Consider the following 20,000-nt stretch of genomic DNA (forward strand, 5'->3'; position numbering starts at 1 on the left):
TATCAACATTAAAACTCATTCAGCGGCAGAGGGCGCTGTTTACTGTTACTGTTGAAAGGCCAGCGCTTTAAAGTATACGAATATGTGTTTGCAGGGCTCAAACTATATTACATATCATAGCTATGGATATAATACTATTGCCCATTTGACATCGAGTATCTATCGTTCAATTTGTGAAAACGAAATAATTTTTTCATCCATACATTCCCGTTTTATACCGTGGTGAATATGAGTATAGTTTTAGAGTAATCCTGTCTAATCCCAGAAAACGACGCTATGCAGCAATACGTGCATTTCACTCAAAACCGTGCCGTTTCTCGCCTGTATATGCTACTATTTCGAAATCAACGATATATTATCGGTATTATGTTTCATCATGAATGCATGAAAGGGTGGGGGGGGTTCGTTTTTTTATGCTTTGATCGTCACAACATTACACACATACGGTCCGATTGCAATGAAGGGATTATTGGATCAACGTAAGATTGATACCATATAGCCCTTACCTTGACTAGGATGTACTCCAAAAAGAATATTCCAATTATCTGATCACCATTCCAAGTATTGATCGATTGTGTCCATAACATAATCCACCAAAGAACATGAATCGGGAGTGTTTGATTCTTATAAATCCATGCGTTATAAGCGCTCGTCATGCCCGACTAGGAAAAGTCCGCCCGGACCTATTTCATCAACGCACACCCGAATACAGAGAGTTTCAAAGGATGTGCAATACAGGCCGCAACCCACCAGGCGGCGGTATTGGACTTTTGAGATCTCAGACCCATTACCAATGATAACATCAGGCTCCCTGGATGGATAATCAATGGAAATAGTGAATAAAAGAAATAACGACCAAAACCCAACTATACTCGGGTCTGGCGCCGAACATTCGGCGAGTTAACCCAACTATCATCGGGTCCGGCACGGAATGAGTTAAAGTTAACGTTACGTTTACTTATGACACCATTTGGTAATTTTGGTTGCAATGTTGGTTCTGAAAGCACACAGTTCTACTATGAATATATAAGACATAACACATCATTTTTTGTTTAATTTTCTTCAAAGATTTGCCATTTTCATGTAGCTTTATTGTCATAATCATCATAATCATCTCTATCTGTGGCACTGTCTCTGTGGTACAGAGACCTTCAGTGGTATTTTCTCTCAGTGAAATATGAGCGCTCTACAAGAACGCTCCATCCTTATGAAAACATCCACATCTGAGTAGAAATCATTAACCTACCAACCTCCCACCAATCTTGTTCATCAGCAACAAGAACCGTTAACCACCCCCTGCGGTTACAAATTATATGAGTTTCTCATTTCAGCATACTGCCCTCAATGACATTCCCTCATTTACAAAGTGTTGCAATTGCAGCAAATGTCAAAAAGGAAGAATTAAGTCTAACAAGCAGAAATATGAGAACTATACAAGAAGGCCGCCATCCTCATGCAAACTATAATGAAAAAGAGACCGGGACAAAGAGCTCCATTATACAAAACCATATGTGCTACAAATAAACAGATGCTGAGCTTTGAGACCTGGGGGGCGTGTACTTATTCTCTTTAAGTTGTACACAAGTTGCGGGGTGGTCAGCCTGCTGGAGGGGCTGAGCACGCTCTTTATGTGTGATAATATCTGCTCACACGGATATGTTGAGCCGAAGACTGTCAGCATCAAAGCTCTCTGGTTTGATCATGAAAGAAAACGGGTCCATACTTCTGGAAGTCCCCAAATTGTGTTTCAGGCATTGGTTCTAAACAGCAGAGCTCCTCTCTTACATTGAAGCTTCACAGTATATTGTCATGGCTCCCAGACATGGTATGTCATTCACATCCACACTCTCGTCAAGTGCAAAGCTACATACAGTGGCTCAAACCAACGTTTTCTTTTCTTCAATGCGTCGTTCAACACGTCTGGCTGACATGGGACTGTCTTTTATTCTTGATTTTAATGTCTCTGACCTACAGAGGAAAGCCTCTTTTTATTTATTGAGCATCAGTGAATGGCTTTCCATGTTTCGCAATGCAATGAGCAATGCTATAGCTCGCTTCGGTAGCATGATATTAGCAGTGCCATAAACCTAATTGATTCTGCCTTGTCTGCCTTATCTTTGAAAGTTTTCTCACGTTTTGTCTCAAAATGGCACTGAACACTTTTACCTCTACACACTTAACCTTCTGAAAGACAAAGCCCCACTCTTATGTCCAACAGGACTGGCATTTACTTTAGCTTTCTTAGCTAGCAGGCCAGCCATCGTCTACCAACCCTGCTCAAAATTTTAATGCCAGCTCCGTTATTTCTCCACCTGTATTCTATGAAGACCCGCCCCTAATCTACCTCTTATTGGCTCTGACCGTGATCATTTTTGATCTATCAATCAAGTTTCAAGTTTCAAATTTCTTTATTAGTTGTCATACAAAAATACAGAATACTTTTATATATTGGTTCCATAGAACCAATTGTAATCAAGGGCACACAACATAAAATTAGTTTATATGCGGACGACGTAATACTGTTCATGCAAAACCCTAACACCGCAATGCCTCATCTTTTCAAGTTGATTGATGACTTTGGCGATCTATCGGGATTTAAGATAAATTGGCCAAAGTCGGCTTTTCTTCCACTTAACGCCCCTGCAAAAAAAAAATATACTCCTTCCAGAAGAAACACCAATGGTTAAACACTTTAGATGTTTGGGAGTTGAAGTATTCCCTACCATAAGCCAAACGGTGAAGCAAAATTACATAAAAATCCAAAATAAAATCAAATACGACTTTGACAGGTGGTCAAAACTTAAAAACTCAGTACAGGCACGGGTATCAATAGTTAAGATGGATGTTCTACCTAGAATCAACTTCATCAGCTCAATGCTACCATTACCCCCTCCAGATGGTTACTGGAAAAAATTACACTCTTCCGCATACAGATTTATTTGGAATAACAAACCTCCACGTATAAAAAGATCCACCCCACAGAGAAACAAAGCCGACGGAGGTATGGCATTTCCAGATTTTTTCCACCATTTTAAGGCGTACACTTTAAGACCACTGACAACCTGGTTTGATCCTCAAGCATCAGTATCCTGGAGAAATTTAGAAGTAAATATAGTAGCACCAGATAGACTGCAGGACATAGTATACACCAAATTATCAATTAAGCAATGTGAACTGAAATTTGGCCCCATTATTACTCATGTGATCCGGATATGGCGTGAAACACAAAAAAAATATTCTAACCCACATAAATGGCATACCGTAATTCCTCTAATAGTAACCGGTATTCAATTAAAAACCGGGTCTCTATTAATGACCGGGTGCGCTGTTGAGCTAAGCAATTATAAGCCGGCCTCCTAATACAAGCCGGGTTTCATGTATATTAGAGGAATTACGGTATTTCCCTCAACGGATTTACCATAGGCAATATATTTTGTTATTGTTGTTATATGCTGGCCTGGCTGTGCAGTAAATACCATATAATGGTATGGTGTTAATGTTTACCAAGAGAGTAAGCCTACCTCAGAATTGTATAAAACGAAGTTATTATTATTATTATTATTATTATTATTATTATTATTATTATTATTATTATTATTATTATTATTATTATTATTATTATTATTATTATTATTATTATTATTATTATTATTATTATACCAGTATTGTGATTGCACTATTTTACTTTATTTAACTTTTTTTGACCACCTGTAATTGCACTGTTTACTACCGTATTTCATACAGTACTTGGTTTCAATAAATGAACCCAGTACATTTTACTGGGTTCAAACTGATACAAAATGTTGATTTATTCATTATGATCCGTTTGAAAATTAGAAATATAGGCCTCTCTCTTATACAGGCCTCCTCCTAATACAAGCCTGGTACCCGCTACAGTTGAAACAAATACAAGCCGGGGTTACTATTAGAGGAATTACGGTAATCATACTCCCTTATTCAATAACAATGCACTCCTGATTGGAAAAACGACCTATACGATTCCCTAGATGGGAAAAGCAGGGCATACACACATTAGGAGATGTTTTCAACAAACAGGGTTTTTGTAGTTATGAGGAAATACACAAAAAATGTAATCTCACCTGTTCCACATATTATTTTTACGCACAGTTATTGTTATGTTTGAAGGCTCATGGTGTCCCATTAAGGACACCAATTGTACACCACAGATACCACAAATTCTTCTATGAAAGAGAGACATCGAGAGGTTTTGTATCAGATTTTTATCATCAATTACTAACGTCCTCGTATGAAATCCTCCACCTAGACTCAGTCTGGAGGAGGGATATACCAGACCTGGAAATAAATTTTGATTGGCAAGAAGCCTGGGCAAATGTTCGACTTGCGTCACGTAACCCGGATCATCAACAAATCAATCTTAACTATATTCATAGGACATACCTGACTCCTATAAGACTGAACAGAATGGGTCTTAAACAAGACTCCAGATGCTCCTTATGTACAAATGGGGATGAGGGTACATTTATGCACAAGTACTGGGACTGCCCACCAGTTAAGATATTCTGGAAAGAAGTGACCCAGCAATTATCAAATCTCTTAACTCTGAATATACTTGTACACCCCTCTGTATTACTGTTGAATGATGTTTTTGAGTTTGCAGTCCCTATACAGCTAAAGAGATTGGTTGTATCAGGTATCACAGCGGCTAAAAAGCTGATAGCATCACGATGGTTTCAACCGGAAAAAATGTGCCGGAAGGTCTGGATTCTTACATATGTGAGATAAATGTGATTTATCTAGAAATATCTACAGCAAGAATTTTGGGTCTCAGTGAATCCAAAATTACAATGTGGTTAGAAGTGGTGGAGAGAATAAAAGCTAGCATATGAATTGTAGTGCCTGGTTAGGAGCGAGTGATAATGGATGGATTATCCAAGGGGGGGGCCCGGGGGGGGGGGGGGGGGGGGAGCGAGCGAGAGCGTATGTGTTTAGGGTATTAGATAGCAAGTATTAGGTGTATATCTTGTATAATACATTTATTTAAATGGTGATTTCATTGGATGTGCACTGTTAATTAATGCTTGTATATCTAATTTTATGTTGTTATGTTTATGTTTATGTGTTTGTTTAAAAAAAAATATATATATATATATATATAAAAAAAAAACTTTTATATGAAATGCTTTTAGCTGTTCTGCTCCTGAGAGTGTGCTAGATGAAAAATAAAATGGATAAGTGTAAAATAGAAGTCAAAAGTACGTAACAAGTGTAAACAAAAGTGTTCAAAACAAAAGTGTTCAATATACATAATATACAATACAGAGTAGAATTTTTTTTAACTGAGTTACAATACAATATACAGTACAATGCAGAAATGGGAAATGAGATGAGGTAAAACTTAGGGTAAGGTGCAATGAGGTATGAGTTGTAGTGCAAATCTCTTTACCAATAAATATAAAGTATGTTAAAGTGTCTAAAGTGGGTAAAGTGGGTGCTACAGTGAGTTGTTTATTTAAAGTGAGTGTGTGCGTGTGGTTGTGTGTGCGTGTGTGCTGTGAGTGTATTTGATGGTTTGTTACATAGTGTTATTGTCGTTGAGCACAAAGCTAACATAAATAACATGCTGCATAACTGAAAGCGGTAATTTGGCTTGCTGATGAGAGGGCACGGAAAATCGAATTTGTTCTTACTTGCTTGCCTGGGTAAATAAAGGTTAAATAAACGTAAAAATATATATATATATATATATATATATAATTTTTTTCAAAACCGATATCACATTTTTATGCCAATATTGGCCGATAATATCGGACATCCCTAATACAGAATATAGCATAGAGATACAGAGTATAGAATAGAGACAGAGTATAGAACAGACACACATAGTATAGAACAGACACACATAGTATAGAACAGACACACAGAGTATAGAACAGACACAGAGTATAGAACAGACACACAGAGTATTAGAACAGACACACAGTGTATACAGATGTAGCACTGAAAATTCAGATCCCTTCTGCTAACCCTCTGCTGCTCCTCTGCCACTTTAGAACTAGCACCCAGGTGTTATATTTCGGGGGCTGGTGGCTGGCTCCCAAAGTGAACAAAGGGAGGGTACTTAACTTAAGTGCTCCTCCAGGGAGGGGGTCGGGGGCTACTGCCCTCAGACCACCAAGATAATTTTTACTAAGTGGGTTTGGGGCAGTCTGACTTGGGGTACTGCCCATATATTAGTGTTGCAATGCATGATAAGTACCGTAAACAGTGAAAAAAGCTAAGGAATCGGATGGAGCTGGGGCATTTGGGACAAATAAAAGTTTAAGATGAAAAAGTCTCGCCAGCCTGATACACTGTGGGAGGCAGTGGAGGTGTGAAATCTGGCCCGGTCCAGAACAATAGGAGTCACAAAATCAGTTTGGCCCGTGGAGTGGTGGAGGAGCAGCAGAGGTTCGATTTTTCAGTGTTGGATCTGTAGGAACAGTCACAGAGTATAGAACTGAGCTACAAACAGAACAGTGTTGATACTGAAGGGAGAGAATCTGCTGTGGGTCTCTTAGTGGATAGTTATGATGTGTGCAAGCGTGTTTTTAGAACCGGGCGCACAGTGTTGATTAGTACAGGAGTGGAATAAGAAATAGCAGAACTCTCGGATAATATCCCTCAGGGTGTCTTTAATTCATGGGCAACAGACCAACTAGTGCACTAAAACATGGACGTGGTTCAGCACACAGCCTTCAAGTGCAGACGAACACGTCCGCCTGCATTTTTTAGGGGGGGGGGGGGGGTTGATTATTTTCTTATTAAAGCGCCATGCACCGAAGGTATCCAGCACAGGTATTACAAGAGACTACAATAGTACCAGCCTACACTGCTGCCCATAAATGAAAGAAACGCTGAAGGATATTATCAGAGAGTGCTGGTATCTTTTTTGCTTCTGCTTAATAGGTAGTGCTTGGCGTGAACCCTGCCAGGGTTAGGGGTCCAACTCCCACCGGGATTACCCGTGTAAAAATAAACATATGCGTCTGTGTGTGCAAGGCACCGTGAAGGGCTCTGGGGTAAAAACCATCCGACAAAGAGTGTTATGTTATGTTAAGAGGAGGTTAATGAAGATAAATAAACCTCATTCACCAAACAGGACAGCTACATGATTGTCCGGAAAGCACTTTTCATTATTGGCAATGAAAAACATTTCATCTGCCAATTATAGAGTTCTGAATGAAAACAATCTTTAACGTTTTAGGTAATTTAGGTAATTAATTTCACTATTCAATGAAACTATGCAATGAAAAACATTCCACCTGCAAAGTTTTTATATTAATAATAATAATACATTCTATTTGTAACACACTTTATATTTGTAACAAATCTCAAAGTGCTACATGAAAGGAGATAAAGATAATAAAATGAAAATTAATAAAACAACCAATATAAAAGAAACATTCAGATGAAAGTCAGCTCTAGACAGCTAAAAAAGAAAATATCAAGTTTTTTTAAAACACACAAGGCATCAGTAGGTCCATTTAGGCAAATGCCTTGTTAAAAATAAATGTTTTTAGTCCCCTTTTAAATGCCTCAACGGACTGTGGTGCGTGATATTGAGTACTCAGTCTTAAAGGGGAACTATTTTACTATTTCTTTCACCATTTGGGCACTTTTACACAATTCCTGTGAGTCTATGGAACACCTCTGTAATATATATATTTTTTTTATTCATTGTTTTGTATTTCTAATCAAGTCCTCAAAAACAGCATTTTTCTACCTCAAGATTTCGAGCTGTTTTGAGTCTGGGCTGCAGGGCGGCACCTAAACCACTGTGCACCGTCGTGTTCGCCTGAACATTAACATGCAGCAGTGACTATATGACATCACATATAGGCACATTTTCAAACGACTCAGTTCAGTGAGGGTGAATATTGTGAGAGGAGAATTGGAAGAATGCGCCAATATGAGAATTTTGAGACATAGATCATATTAATATAAGTTCACATAGCTAGGAAACAATGCTAAACACTCAAAAAGGCCATTTATAAGATAGTTCCCCTTTAAAGGTCCCCTATCTTATAAATGGCCTTTTCCAGGGGTTTGCATTGTTTTCTAGCAATGTGGGGTTGTACCAACACTGACTAGATATGAAATTCTCATTCAGTCCCATTCCTCCAGTTCAGTTGATACAAGATCCTCCCCCAGTGAACTAAGCCATTTAGAATTGCCTCCCTTGTCTACGTAGAGATGCTGATTTGCATATCTTGATTTGCATACCTCAGCTCCTTCTGTGGTTGTAGCCACCGCCCACAATCAACAATTCGCTCTACAACGGAGCGAGTGGAAATAATGCGGAAGCGGTTTCCCTGTCAGACACTTGCACACTTCCCCAAAAGAGAGAGAGAGAGAGAGAGACAGATAGAGAGAGGGAGGCTCATACGCTGCGAGTCTCAGAGCGATCTCTCCTCAGCTATGTCCCCCTGCTTACACACACTCGCAACTCGAGCACACATACAGTACACACACGCGCGTCGCGCTCTGTGCTCTCGTCTCTCTGTCTGTATCTCTCTCTCCCTCTCTATCTGTCTCTCTCTCTCTCTCTCTCTCTCTCTCTCTCTCTCTCTCTCTCTCTCTCTCTCTCTCTCTCTCTCTCTCTCCCCCCCAAAGAAAGGTATCTGCCAGTGCAGGTGCACTGACTGTCACTCAAAGCGCATTGCGAGTATAGGCGGAGCCCAGCCAAAAACAGCTTGGAATCTGGAAGTGCAGAAAGTGGTGCTCTACAGCAGGGGTTCTCGACCTTTCTGGTGCCAAGGCACCCCTGTGTTCAATAAAATATTCCAGGGCACCCCTACATACGATAAAGACTTTTCCGGGGGGAGCTCCAGTAGCTCACCATGTACCTCGAGCGCTATTTCGGCGCCGGGGACAACCGTGCTCGTCACGGATCTGGGGTTTAGCGAGTTCGAATCCCGGACTGCAGCCGTGCCTTTCCCAGAGTGTCTTCCCCCCCATCTGAACCCTTTCAGCCTGTTTCTGTCGGTCATCCTTGACCAGAATAAATGCGATAAACGTATAAAAGAGCCAGGGGAATGGCCAAAGTTTAAAAAAAAAAAAAAAACTTTTCCGGTCCTGTCTTTTTGGCTACAATGATGACAAAAGTGCTTGCTTTCAAAATAATGTTTATTTAAGAAACCGGGAAACACATTTGTGTGTATATGCAGGCTATATAATGCATTATTAACAGGTGTTTCAGGTCTAAATGGCTTAGTACTGTTGACATTACACTGCTTGTAGTAGTAAATCAAATAGCGTATTTCTTTAAATAAAATTACAGAAAATTATCACTAAAGTGCTATCTGTTGCAGCTGCACTCTTTTCCATACAAATTGCATATTTGGATAAGTGTGACCATTTCTCAAAAACTGAAAATCATGTATTTTTTTTTAAATACAGAAAAGGATCACTAAAGTGCTATCTGTTGCAGCTGCACTGTTCTCCATAAAAATAGCATATTTGGATAAGTGTGACCATTTCACAGAAAAGGATCACCAAGTTACCATTTCTCAAAAATATATATAAATAAATACAGAAAATAAGCACTCGTTCACTCAGTGGACATTTCTAGCTCAATGCGAGGTCTGCTGCTGATGGCTAATAATATGGTCAATACGTGGGGAGATCTTTGACAAGGCAACACGCATGCCATCCTCAAGGCTCAACTTGGCCCTATAATTTGTTTTCAGAGCTGTCATGGATGAAAAGCCAGCTTCACACAGATATGTGGTGCTGAATGGTATCAACACCTTAACTGCTGCATCATGAGATACTTGGTACTCAGCACCACACTCTGAAACTAGCTCTCCAGGTGGTATCAGATGAGATTTCAATGAGTTTGGATGGAGATGTGTCAGGAAGCGTTGTCTCAATGTTGTCTGTAAAGTTTTTTTTAATCCAGAGTAATTTGGTGATCCTTTTCTGTGTTTTATTAAATAATGATTTTCAGATTTTGAGAAATGGTCAAACTTATCCAAATATGGTATTTTCATGGAAAACAGTGCAGCTGCAACAGATAGCAATTTTTTTTTTTATCTCAAGGCACCCCTGGCAGCTCTCTGAGGCACCCTAGGGTGCCGCGGCACCCCTGTTGAGAACCGCTGCTCTACAGTACTTGATTAGAAATACAAAACAATTAATTTTATTGAAAAAAAACGTACAGATGTGTTCCATAGACTCACAGGAATTGTGTACAATTGCCCAAATAGTGAAAGAAATTGCAAAATAGTTCCCCTTTAAAAACATTTGTCATGCATTGTAATTGAGGTATGGTAGTAATTGTTTTTTAAGGTGAGGTATGGCCATCATTTTAACACCTACCAAAATATTGATAAACAGGGCCTAAAATTTTCCTTCTGTCCGCACTACTCTACCTCACCTTTCTGACCCTCAGTCTCCCTATAGATGACGCTCGTCCACATTCTGGCCCACTATTCTTCCCTCCCAGTGCAAGTCTGTCCTTTTTCTGTCCCTGCGGCTGGCCTGTTGGTCACAGTCTCTGTTTGCGTCACCACTGGTTTCTTCTTCTTGTTTCTCTTGTCGTGTCCTCGGCCGTCTGCCGCTCCGCCCACGCAGGTGCGATTGCTATGGAGGTACACAACGTCCTTTCTCTCGCCACATCACTTTATTTTTTCTGTCATCTTAACTCTCCTCTGTACTCTGGCCCTCGCTGCCCTGGCTTATACAACTCAGCCTCTGCTCTGTTAACATCTTTCCTTTCATGCCTCTGTTCATGCTCACAGAATTATGTTTTAATGCTTATTTAATGAGCTGCAGCACGCAAACAAAACAACGAACGCCCCTCGAGCTTCATCAGCCTTTTCCATCTTCCTCTTCACCTTCCCATGCCAGTCACCCGGGCCAGTCACCCCTGCACTGTTTGTCCTTCTCTTTTCACTCCAGCTAGTCTTATCTGGGCTACGGTTCAGTTAGGTCAGCCTAGCTTCATTACAGAATCTCCCTGTAGAGTTTGGTAAAAGACTTCCACCCGCCCTGTAATGTACTGGAGGTAGATAGGGTTAGTCAGGCAGGCTGCTCAGGGGTCGCCGTTCTGCAGGATGGAAGTCAATGTTTTATATTGGCCCGGGCCTCACACCACTATGTATGCATGAGGAGATCACACGCCTGCTCTTTAGACACACACACGCACGCAGGCACGCAGGCACGCACACACACACACACACACACACACACACACACACACACACACACACACACACACACACACACACACACACACACACACACACACACACACACAAACCATACAAATACCATAACTGTTTGCAGTTGATGATGTCTGTGTGCACAGACTAAAACCCCATGGCATCGGCCGGGCTCACATCAATGTCGACAATTTTGCATATGCATATGCATGCACGCACACACACACACACACACACACACACACACACACACACACACACACACACACACACACACACACACACACACACACACACACACACACACACACACACACACACACACACACACACACACACACACACACACACACACACACACACACACACACACACACACACACACACACACACACACACACATGTTCTCTGATACAGACAGGGGAGAGAGAAAGACAGAGAAAAGGAGAATACATATACCTCTGGCAGCCAGATTAGCAGACAGTATGATTCTTGCAAGTTGAGGGTCTGACAGCCTCCTTTTTATGGTGAAAAGCCTCTGCCCTTATATAAGCCTCTGCATGGGGATCTAATACGAAGAGACATGTTGGTTCATAAATAATTTAGATTAGTGGAAGGTATGTCAAGCCTCCTGCCACAAAGCCCAGAGGTAGGACAGAGACAGACAGGGAGTAAATGGTTTCACAAGTCCCCGCACCGCTCCCAAAGAGTCGCACACATTCATGCGAGGACAGCGCGGACAGCTCGCATCTTAGGACTTCCAGCACGGCCCACATACCGCTGTCACACACCACACCATTCGGACAGAGCGGAGAAGACGCCGTTAAGTATCGCCAAACCGCGACTGGACTCAGATGAAGCGTGTGTGGATAATTGGGTTTGCAGCTGGTTTAAGAGTTTCCTGTCGCTCCCATAAGCCTTCAGGGGGGATGATCACCGTCATGCCCACAGTGTTGTTTTCTCTCCAGCGCCTCTGTGTTGCACTTTGAGTGATGGTGGTGTTTTTCTTTACATCGCCCTTTAAGAACCCGGGTTTGATTGGCACTACAGTGCACTCCCCCACCCCCCTGGCCCAGTCTAGGCCTGTCCACGACTAAGGATTTGTATAGTCGACTTTGATTGGCCAACATTTGCCGATAGTAGACTGCTGTAGTCGACTGCCAACCTCTTAGTCGAATGCAAAAAAAATATAAGAACTTATATATATATTTTTTTTCTTTTTTATATATATATTCTTTTTGGATCCTTCCATTTGGGCTGTGGGGGGTGCTTAATGTCTGAAGGTGTCGACTGAAGGCTTCTTGTCCTCTGCAAAAGCATGCAATTGGTCCACTGATGGATACATCTTGATATTTGTCTAGTCTAGTGTGTTCATTAGACGGGTAAAATCCTCTTTCAGTGCCTCTGTGCCCATTTTCTTAGGCAGTTAGCCTCTCTGGTATGCGTGCCATTAGCGTTAGCCACGCTTCTAGGCCTCTTTGCTTTTGGAAAGAATGATAAAAAAATGTATTAAAAAAATATATTATACTTTTTTTTCATTATTATTAGTCACACTAAAGCCATCCCGCCTCAGCCATCATCGTCTCTGTCTGCAGGAAGCTCCGACGGCCCCTTCATTAAAGACGATACGATGTAGCACAGCCTCCAGCCATCCGGACCTTTGCCAGATAATGTTTTTTAGGATCAGCCTTGTGCGTCTCTGTGATGCTGGGGTGCATCAGGGGGTAATGGGAACTTCAAAGAGAGACGGCTGTATACTTTTATTCAGTTTCACTCCGGCTCGTCTGCGTCATGCTCGCTCATGTCGTACACTTCTTCCATCAGTGAGATACTGAAGGAGCAACGAGAGAGAGAGAGAGAGAGAGAGAGAGAGAGAGAGAGAGAGAGAGAGAGAGAGAGAGAGAGAGAGAGAGAGAGAGAGAGAGAGAGAGAGAGAGGGGGGAGGGGAATATATAATATGTTTTTCTTATCCTCATCTGAACTCTCTCAAGCCCCACTAGTATTAAACAGGATTCAATATCTGGCTAGAATAGCTAAATACATTGTCATGGAAACCATGAGGACACTTAGTTCAGAGCCAGTATGAAGAAGTCTTTATTCGTCATGCAGTGACACACACATGCGATGGGCGGCACACACACAGGAACACACACATGCAATTTGTTTGGGTCACAGATGAGATTGAGTGTTCTCCCTTTACTAGAAGATTTATCTATGCATCTAAAAGGTCAGACGCAGACCGCAGCCCAAGGCGCTCGCATCAAACACACACGACCACCGCAAGCGCACTGTAAACAAAACGTGCACGTATTTCTTCCGAAACATCTCGACTCACTCCCGCTGTCTCTGTCCTTCTCCTCCACAGCTCCTGGGCATGGCTTTCTCCATGACGCTGTTCCACCAGATCCACAGGACGGGGAAGAAGTACGACGCCTAGCCCCCTCGGAAACAGAGAGAGGGCAGGGGGAGGCACACACGCGCTGTGAGGCGCACTGGCCAAGAGACAAGCCCCAAAGCCTGATGGGATAGACTCTGGATGATACCCCCCTTCCCCCTGCGTTGCCCCCTTTGTAACCCCTTACAACGTCCCCCTTGCCCTCTCCTCTGAACCCCTCTGTATAGATCCCAGCTGTGCCCCCCCTCCACCGCCCTACTCTCCTGCTCTCTCCACTCACCTTTCATTTTGCCAAAGAGTAACAGGACTGGGAGATCGGGGGAGGGGGACAAAAAGGAAAAGGACATCTACTTTTGGCAAGGAAGGAAATCCTATTGGTTGTCGCTCCACTTTTTGTGCATTTCTATTATTATTTTATTATAATTTTTCGCTTGGACTAACAGTACAGCAGGAAGGAAGGAAGGACAGACGATGGAACACTTTGACTAACGCCCACATCTACCCCTTGGAGGCAAAGAGACAAGACATGAAACTTGATATCATAATATATCCCTCCTCCGGCTCTTGTGGAGTTCTTTTTTGTTTTGTTTTTGTTTTTGTTCTCATGTCGACTTAACGTTAACTTCCTTCTTGCCCTCTTTGTAGATGACAACAGGAAGGAAAAAAGCTCTCACATAGCATGATAGTTTTCTACTCCACCGATATATATATATACATATATATATACCTTTGTCATGGAAAATGTCAAATGTCTCATTTTCTTTTCCAATTTTCTTTTTCTCTCTTTTTCGTTTTTCTTCAAAGTGTGTCATAGATGCTGGTGTTGGAATATAAGTGCAGAAGCGATTCAGTGTGTCTCGTGTTCCCAGACGCACGCTTAAGACTGGGACTGGCCACGCTGTGAGTGCGCACTCGCGCAGGCTCACACACGAGGGGGGGAGGGGGGGGGTCGAGGTGTCGTGGTGCTGGGACAGATGGACGTCTCTCTCTCTCCAGTGGGCGATGTGACTCCAGCCATCCGTGTATCGGGTTGGTCCGGGGGCTCTTTGGGAGCGCGGGTGTGGAAGTAGGACAGCGTGATGCTGCTGCAAGGAGCGATTTGTTCAGAATCCTTAATTCACCCGATATTATTCTGGGGTGTAGCAGTCAGTCTCTCTCCCTCATGGCACACGGGGGGGGGGAATCGTTAATATTCAACTCGCTATTCTAACACGCCTGTGCACGCACACACATTCACACACACACACACACACACACACACACACACACACACACACACACACACACACACACACACACACACACACACACACACACACAGTTTATTTTCATACGTTGATGGTATATCCATGTGAAACAGTGTGAATGCTGTAAAATGCCTGTTTAATAGGGCTCTAATGATAGCCCCCACATTTGTGAATGCAGGCTGAAGTGTGTGTGTGTGTGTGTGTGTGTGTGTGTGTGTGTGTGTGTGTGTGTGTGTGTGTGTGTGTGTGTGTGTGTGTGTGTGTGTATACGTGCACATGAGTGATTTTGCATGTGTTTCTGTGTGTGTGTGTTGGTGTGTATGTGTTATACCAAATTGACAGATCTGCAGTTGAGTGAATAGATAGATATATGAATGAAGAGTGAAAGGAGAGAATAGAGAGCGAGATTAGAGAGAGCGAGATTAGAGAGAGCGAGGAGTACAAGCAGAGCAGACAAACCAGATACCTTCAAACACCACTGCTGCCATGGATTGTCAGATTGCACAAGGTTAAGAGCCTTTCTCTTCTCCGCAGTTCTCCCTTCCTCCTCCCCCCTCTCTCTTTCTATCTCATTGTCTCTTTCTCTCTCTCTCACTCTTTTTCTCTCTCTCATCTCCATTTCTCTCTCCATGTCACGAGGCTTTGCACAGCACACATATTTTACTGCTGACATTCCTGCTTACACACAAGTGAAAAATGTGTTTCATGCGGCTGGTCTGAAAGATGCTCCAGTTTTCCCTGCGCCTCCTTTAATTGTAGTCGGGATTAAGGGGAGGAGGGGGAGGGGGTGGTGGAGGGGGACGGAACATCAAAGCCGAGGCAGCGCATTTATGGTAGTACACCTTGTAGGACAGGTCTGTTTACCACCATGACTCAGCGGGGGCCCTGCATGTCAACCCTGCTTTCCTAGCAGTAAGAATACAGTACATCTGCCCAGGAGACGCTGATAGAATACATCTGCCCAGGAGATGTTGATAGAATACATCTGCCCAGGAGACGTTGATAGAATATACCCTCTAAACTGCCTCTGGGAGCTTTGGGTTAGCATCTCTGCTCTAGGCTGCAGTCTCTCTCTCTGTGTGTGTGTGTGTGCGTGTGTGTGTGTGTGTGTGTGTGTGTGTGTGTGTGTGTGTGTGTGTGTGTGTGTGTGTGTGTGTGTGTGTGTGTGTGTGTGTGTGTGTGTGTGTGTGTGTGTGTGTGTGTGTGTGTGTGTGTGTGTGTGTGTGTGTGTGTGTGTGTGTGTGTGTGTGTCCGCACGCGCGTGCGTGTGTGTGTGTTTGCATGTGTGTGTGTGTGTGTGTGTGTGTGTGTTAAGATGTGGGTATTGCATATTTGCATGCGCGCGTCATGCGTGTGTGTGTGTTAGTATGTGCGTGTGTGCATATGTGAGGTGTAGATATCATCATCATCATCATCATCATCATCATCATAAGAGGAAGGGTGACTGGTCAAACACTCCAGGTGTTTACAGTCATACTGGTTACCTTACTGGTTAGGCTGTGGGTAACCCGGTAGAGAAGTCATTGGGACCAGAAGGTGTCTCACGTTCTGGAAGGATGACCCGAGACGAGCGCAGGCTGAGAGGAGGAGGAGGAGGAGCCTGCCGCTCCGGGTTGATGGTCTTAAGAACTCCAGACACTGTGTATCGCTGCTACGTGGGGGATAATAGATGGTGTAGGAGGTCGGAGAAATCAGTCACCGGTTTATCTCTTAAAAAAAATAATTTATATAAAAAAAAAGAAAACAATTTAAAAATAAAAAAAACACCACTAACCTCAAACCCTCTCTCACATCACCCGCCTCTTCGCTCCGGCCGTGAGCTGTGTCTTGTCGCCACCATCGCTTCCGTTTTAAACTCTGCAGCGTAAAAACAACGTTTTAGCTTGTTCAGTAGAGCCTGAGCTCCGGATGTATCTTTCAAACTAACAAAAGGGAAAAGGGAAGAGTGTCTGAATAACAGCCCGCTACGGGAGCAGCGCACCCTGCCGCACGGTCGGAGCCGGGAGCGTGTTGTACGTCAGGAGGAAATGGATTCAGTCTGCGATGCTCAGTGACCCCAGTGGGCCGTGATTCTCCCTGTGCCCCTTGATGCCCCGCCTCCTCTTGTTGTGTCCATGGAGGGGGGCATGACCTCTGCTGATGTTCAAGGGGAGGCATGAGTGGACCCATCTCCTCCGCTCGGCTGCCTCCTCAGACCCTCTGCAGAGCCTGTATCCACTGCCACGGCCAGCAGCACCGCTGGGACTGTAGAGATCCAACGGTTAACTCACGAGATTGTTGTTCGAATGAGATTGTTTCCCGATCATTTGAAATGAGGACCACCTATAGGCTCTATATAGCGTGTACAATTACAATGAAATAAGCACGAGATTCGGTGGGTTGAATCTACGCAGCCCGCATTGTCAACCCGACGGTGCTTTTTAAGAGCGGCTTTATGGTGTATTCTGTACCTGTGTCTTTTTTAAGGCTGAGGTACAGGTTATTCCACCCAGCGTACAATTATAGTCAAATCTGTAACAGCCGTATCACAGACACGAGTTCCACACGACGCCCACGCGCTCAGAGATTAGCGGAGTTTAGAAATCCAGCGGTGACAGCCGGCGAGGTGCGGAGGGGGATGTTGAGTGAACAAGGAACATCCCTACTGTACATCACAGCATGTACATGTTACATACAGAATGCATATCTTATCCGACAAGAGCTGAGGGAGGGAGGGAGGGAGGCAGGAAGGAAAAACCATCGACGTGATTGATGTCAGACTTTAAAAAAAAAAATTGAAAATTACACACACAAAAATAATCCAGTTTCTGTCTCTGCTCTAACTATCTCTGCCCTCTCTGAACTGTGTCTCCTCTCTGAACTGTGGAGCTTGTTCTGGCATTCATCTTTCCCTCTCTGCATTCTTCTACTGCCAGTACGTCGACACGCTGTCTTCCAGCGCTCCTATTGTCAATTAGTCTCCCTTGTTGTATCAAAGGAAACGTTGTTTATTCATGTTTTTCGAGTGCAAGGGGATGAACGCCTGCCACTTTTAACACAAGTTGTTTAATTATGTTAATTTTTGTACATTTGGTTGTCATCGTTTTATTGTGTTGCTCGTTTTTCTTTTTTTTATACAATATTGTCATTATTGTTTTGATGATGTTCATAGCGGCTTTGTGTCGTCGGCGGCTGCGGCTCAGTGTCACCCGTCGCTTTGTGAGAAACTAAACAATTTGTGTTTGGTTTAGGAGATGAGACTCCAGTAATATTGTGTTCCAGATACCAAAGGAAACGTCACTACGGTTCCGCCGCTAAGGTACCGACACCTTTCTCTGTCTTACCGTCGCCACAGGCTTTTCACAGTATAATGAACATTTACTACAGGGAGACAAATGAAAGACCGTGGGACGATGCGCATACAAAAGATGTATCGCCGCGGCTGCCATTTGTCCTCTCCCTGTATTGAGAGCTGCTGTTTAATTAAATTACAATGTTCCAGTGTTATCCGCAGTATGTCTTTTGAAGCTGCCCGAGGAAGTCCCCATTATGCAATTGCCAACGATGCATCATCTCGGAATATGATCAATTAGGGAGGCTACTGTACGACAGAAGCTCATCTCCATGTTTCACTCCCATTACTGTAGGGACCGGGGATGTAAATATAGCATAACTCTTTTTTACAACGTTACTGCTATACTGTCCGGCAGCCAGTAGCGTTAACGTTGTTGCTAATCGGCATCTCCTCACCGTTCAAGTGTTAATTTGCGACAGTCACCTCTAACCCGTAACAAAACCCCACGCTCTTTTCTTTATGTCCGTACATTTCTGGATGTTTCTCTCAGCTAACGGGTGTTGTGACTTCTACACCTCTTATTGTTTTTATTCGTCTTTTGCGTTGAATAGTTTCCCCCCATTTGCATTATGTACTTTGTAAAACTCAAGAGCAAATGTAAAAAATTATATGTAAATTGTGTTTAGTTTTTTTTTGTTGTCATTAGTACTTGTAATTCATATTTCCTGTTTTACGTTGTTCAAAACATAGTAGTGAAAACACATTCTTCACACAGGTTTATTTAGTTTTTGGTGATGGAATATGTAAGTATTATTTCCCCACGGAAGCACTGCCAGTAAAACAACTGAGAGAGAGAGAGAGAGAGAGAGAGCGCACACATGGTAATTGTTTTTTTTTGGGTGCGCTGTAAGGAATCATCGAGACGTAGTAGCTTTACATTTTTAACACCTTTGACATATTTTTCTATAATCTTCTCCTAAGCCTTCTTTTCCCGGCACTAAAGCTGAATATCCTGAGCGGTGGGCAAAATGAATGCTCTTCAACATGGTTGTGTTTGATGTCTGGGTTGGTGGCAGTACTACAACAGTGTCTGGATACCTGTCAAGCCTTGTTCTGTGGAATTTTCTTTTTTGTTCGTTTTCTTTTTTTGCTACATGTAAAAAGCACTCTGAATATCTATATTAGGTGGTGCACTACATTCTTCTTCTTCTTCAAAAAAGAAAGAAACCTACTACCGTATTTTTCAATAAAAAGTGTCGCAAAAAATCCCCCCCTGACACCCGTACGCTCACTGCCTCTCATGTTTGATGACTTAACACTCTTGATGTATTCCCTTTCTCTCTTCTTGGCACAATCAATTATAGCCTGGCCGTGGTTCAGATTGCATTTGAAGCGGAATAGCCCTTAAGATCGTGTTCGGTCTAGCGGAGGGGACTTGGCGCGAACAGCAAAGCCAAGCCATATTTACAGATCCCGAGGTGACGTGCTTCGGGGGGTGTGGGAGGGGGTCGTAGCGTCTCGGCCCCAAAATGGCCTCCTTTTATTGAGTTAACAAAACCTAAGGGGCAGCTCGCTTCAGACGCCAAGATGAACTAGTAATTCGGCAGCCGTTTGAACTGTGTTTTTTTTTTTTTTTTTTTTTAAAGGGGAGGACAGACGGAAGACATGATGACAGTGATGATTTGCTCCAGTGTTTCTACAGCTTGGTGTGGGTAGCAAGAGTATTTTTCTATTGAGCTTTATCCCCCTGGTTTTCCTAATTGCCTATCATGCCCCATGTGTGACAGGAGAGTGGAGTTTATTGTGCCATTCCATCCTGGCTTTTTCCTTTACATCACTGTTCCTTCTATACCAACAAATATGACCTATTTTAGCCTTTGTACAGATTATTTTGTATT

General features: G+C 42.9%; 1 protein-coding gene across 1 annotated transcript in view; it reads left to right on the top strand.

Moving 5' to 3' along the window:
• tspan9a (tetraspanin 9a) overlaps nt 1-14,380 on the top strand; it is a 421,126-nt gene extending 406,746 nt beyond the window's left edge. Inside the window, 1 exon segment of the mRNA XM_084334274.1 lies at nt 13,552-14,380. Within this exon segment, the coding sequence (XP_084190400.1) occupies nt 13,552-13,623 (72 nt within the window). The 3' untranslated portion in view covers nt 13,624-14,380.
• The last annotated feature ends 5,620 nt before the right edge of the window (nt 14,381-20,000 follow it).

The sequence above is a fragment of the Notolepis coatsorum genome (genome assembly GCF_963971535.1).
Source record: "Notolepis coatsorum genome assembly, chromosome: 18".
Lineage (NCBI taxonomy): Eukaryota > Metazoa > Chordata > Actinopteri > Aulopiformes > Paralepididae > Notolepis > Notolepis coatsorum.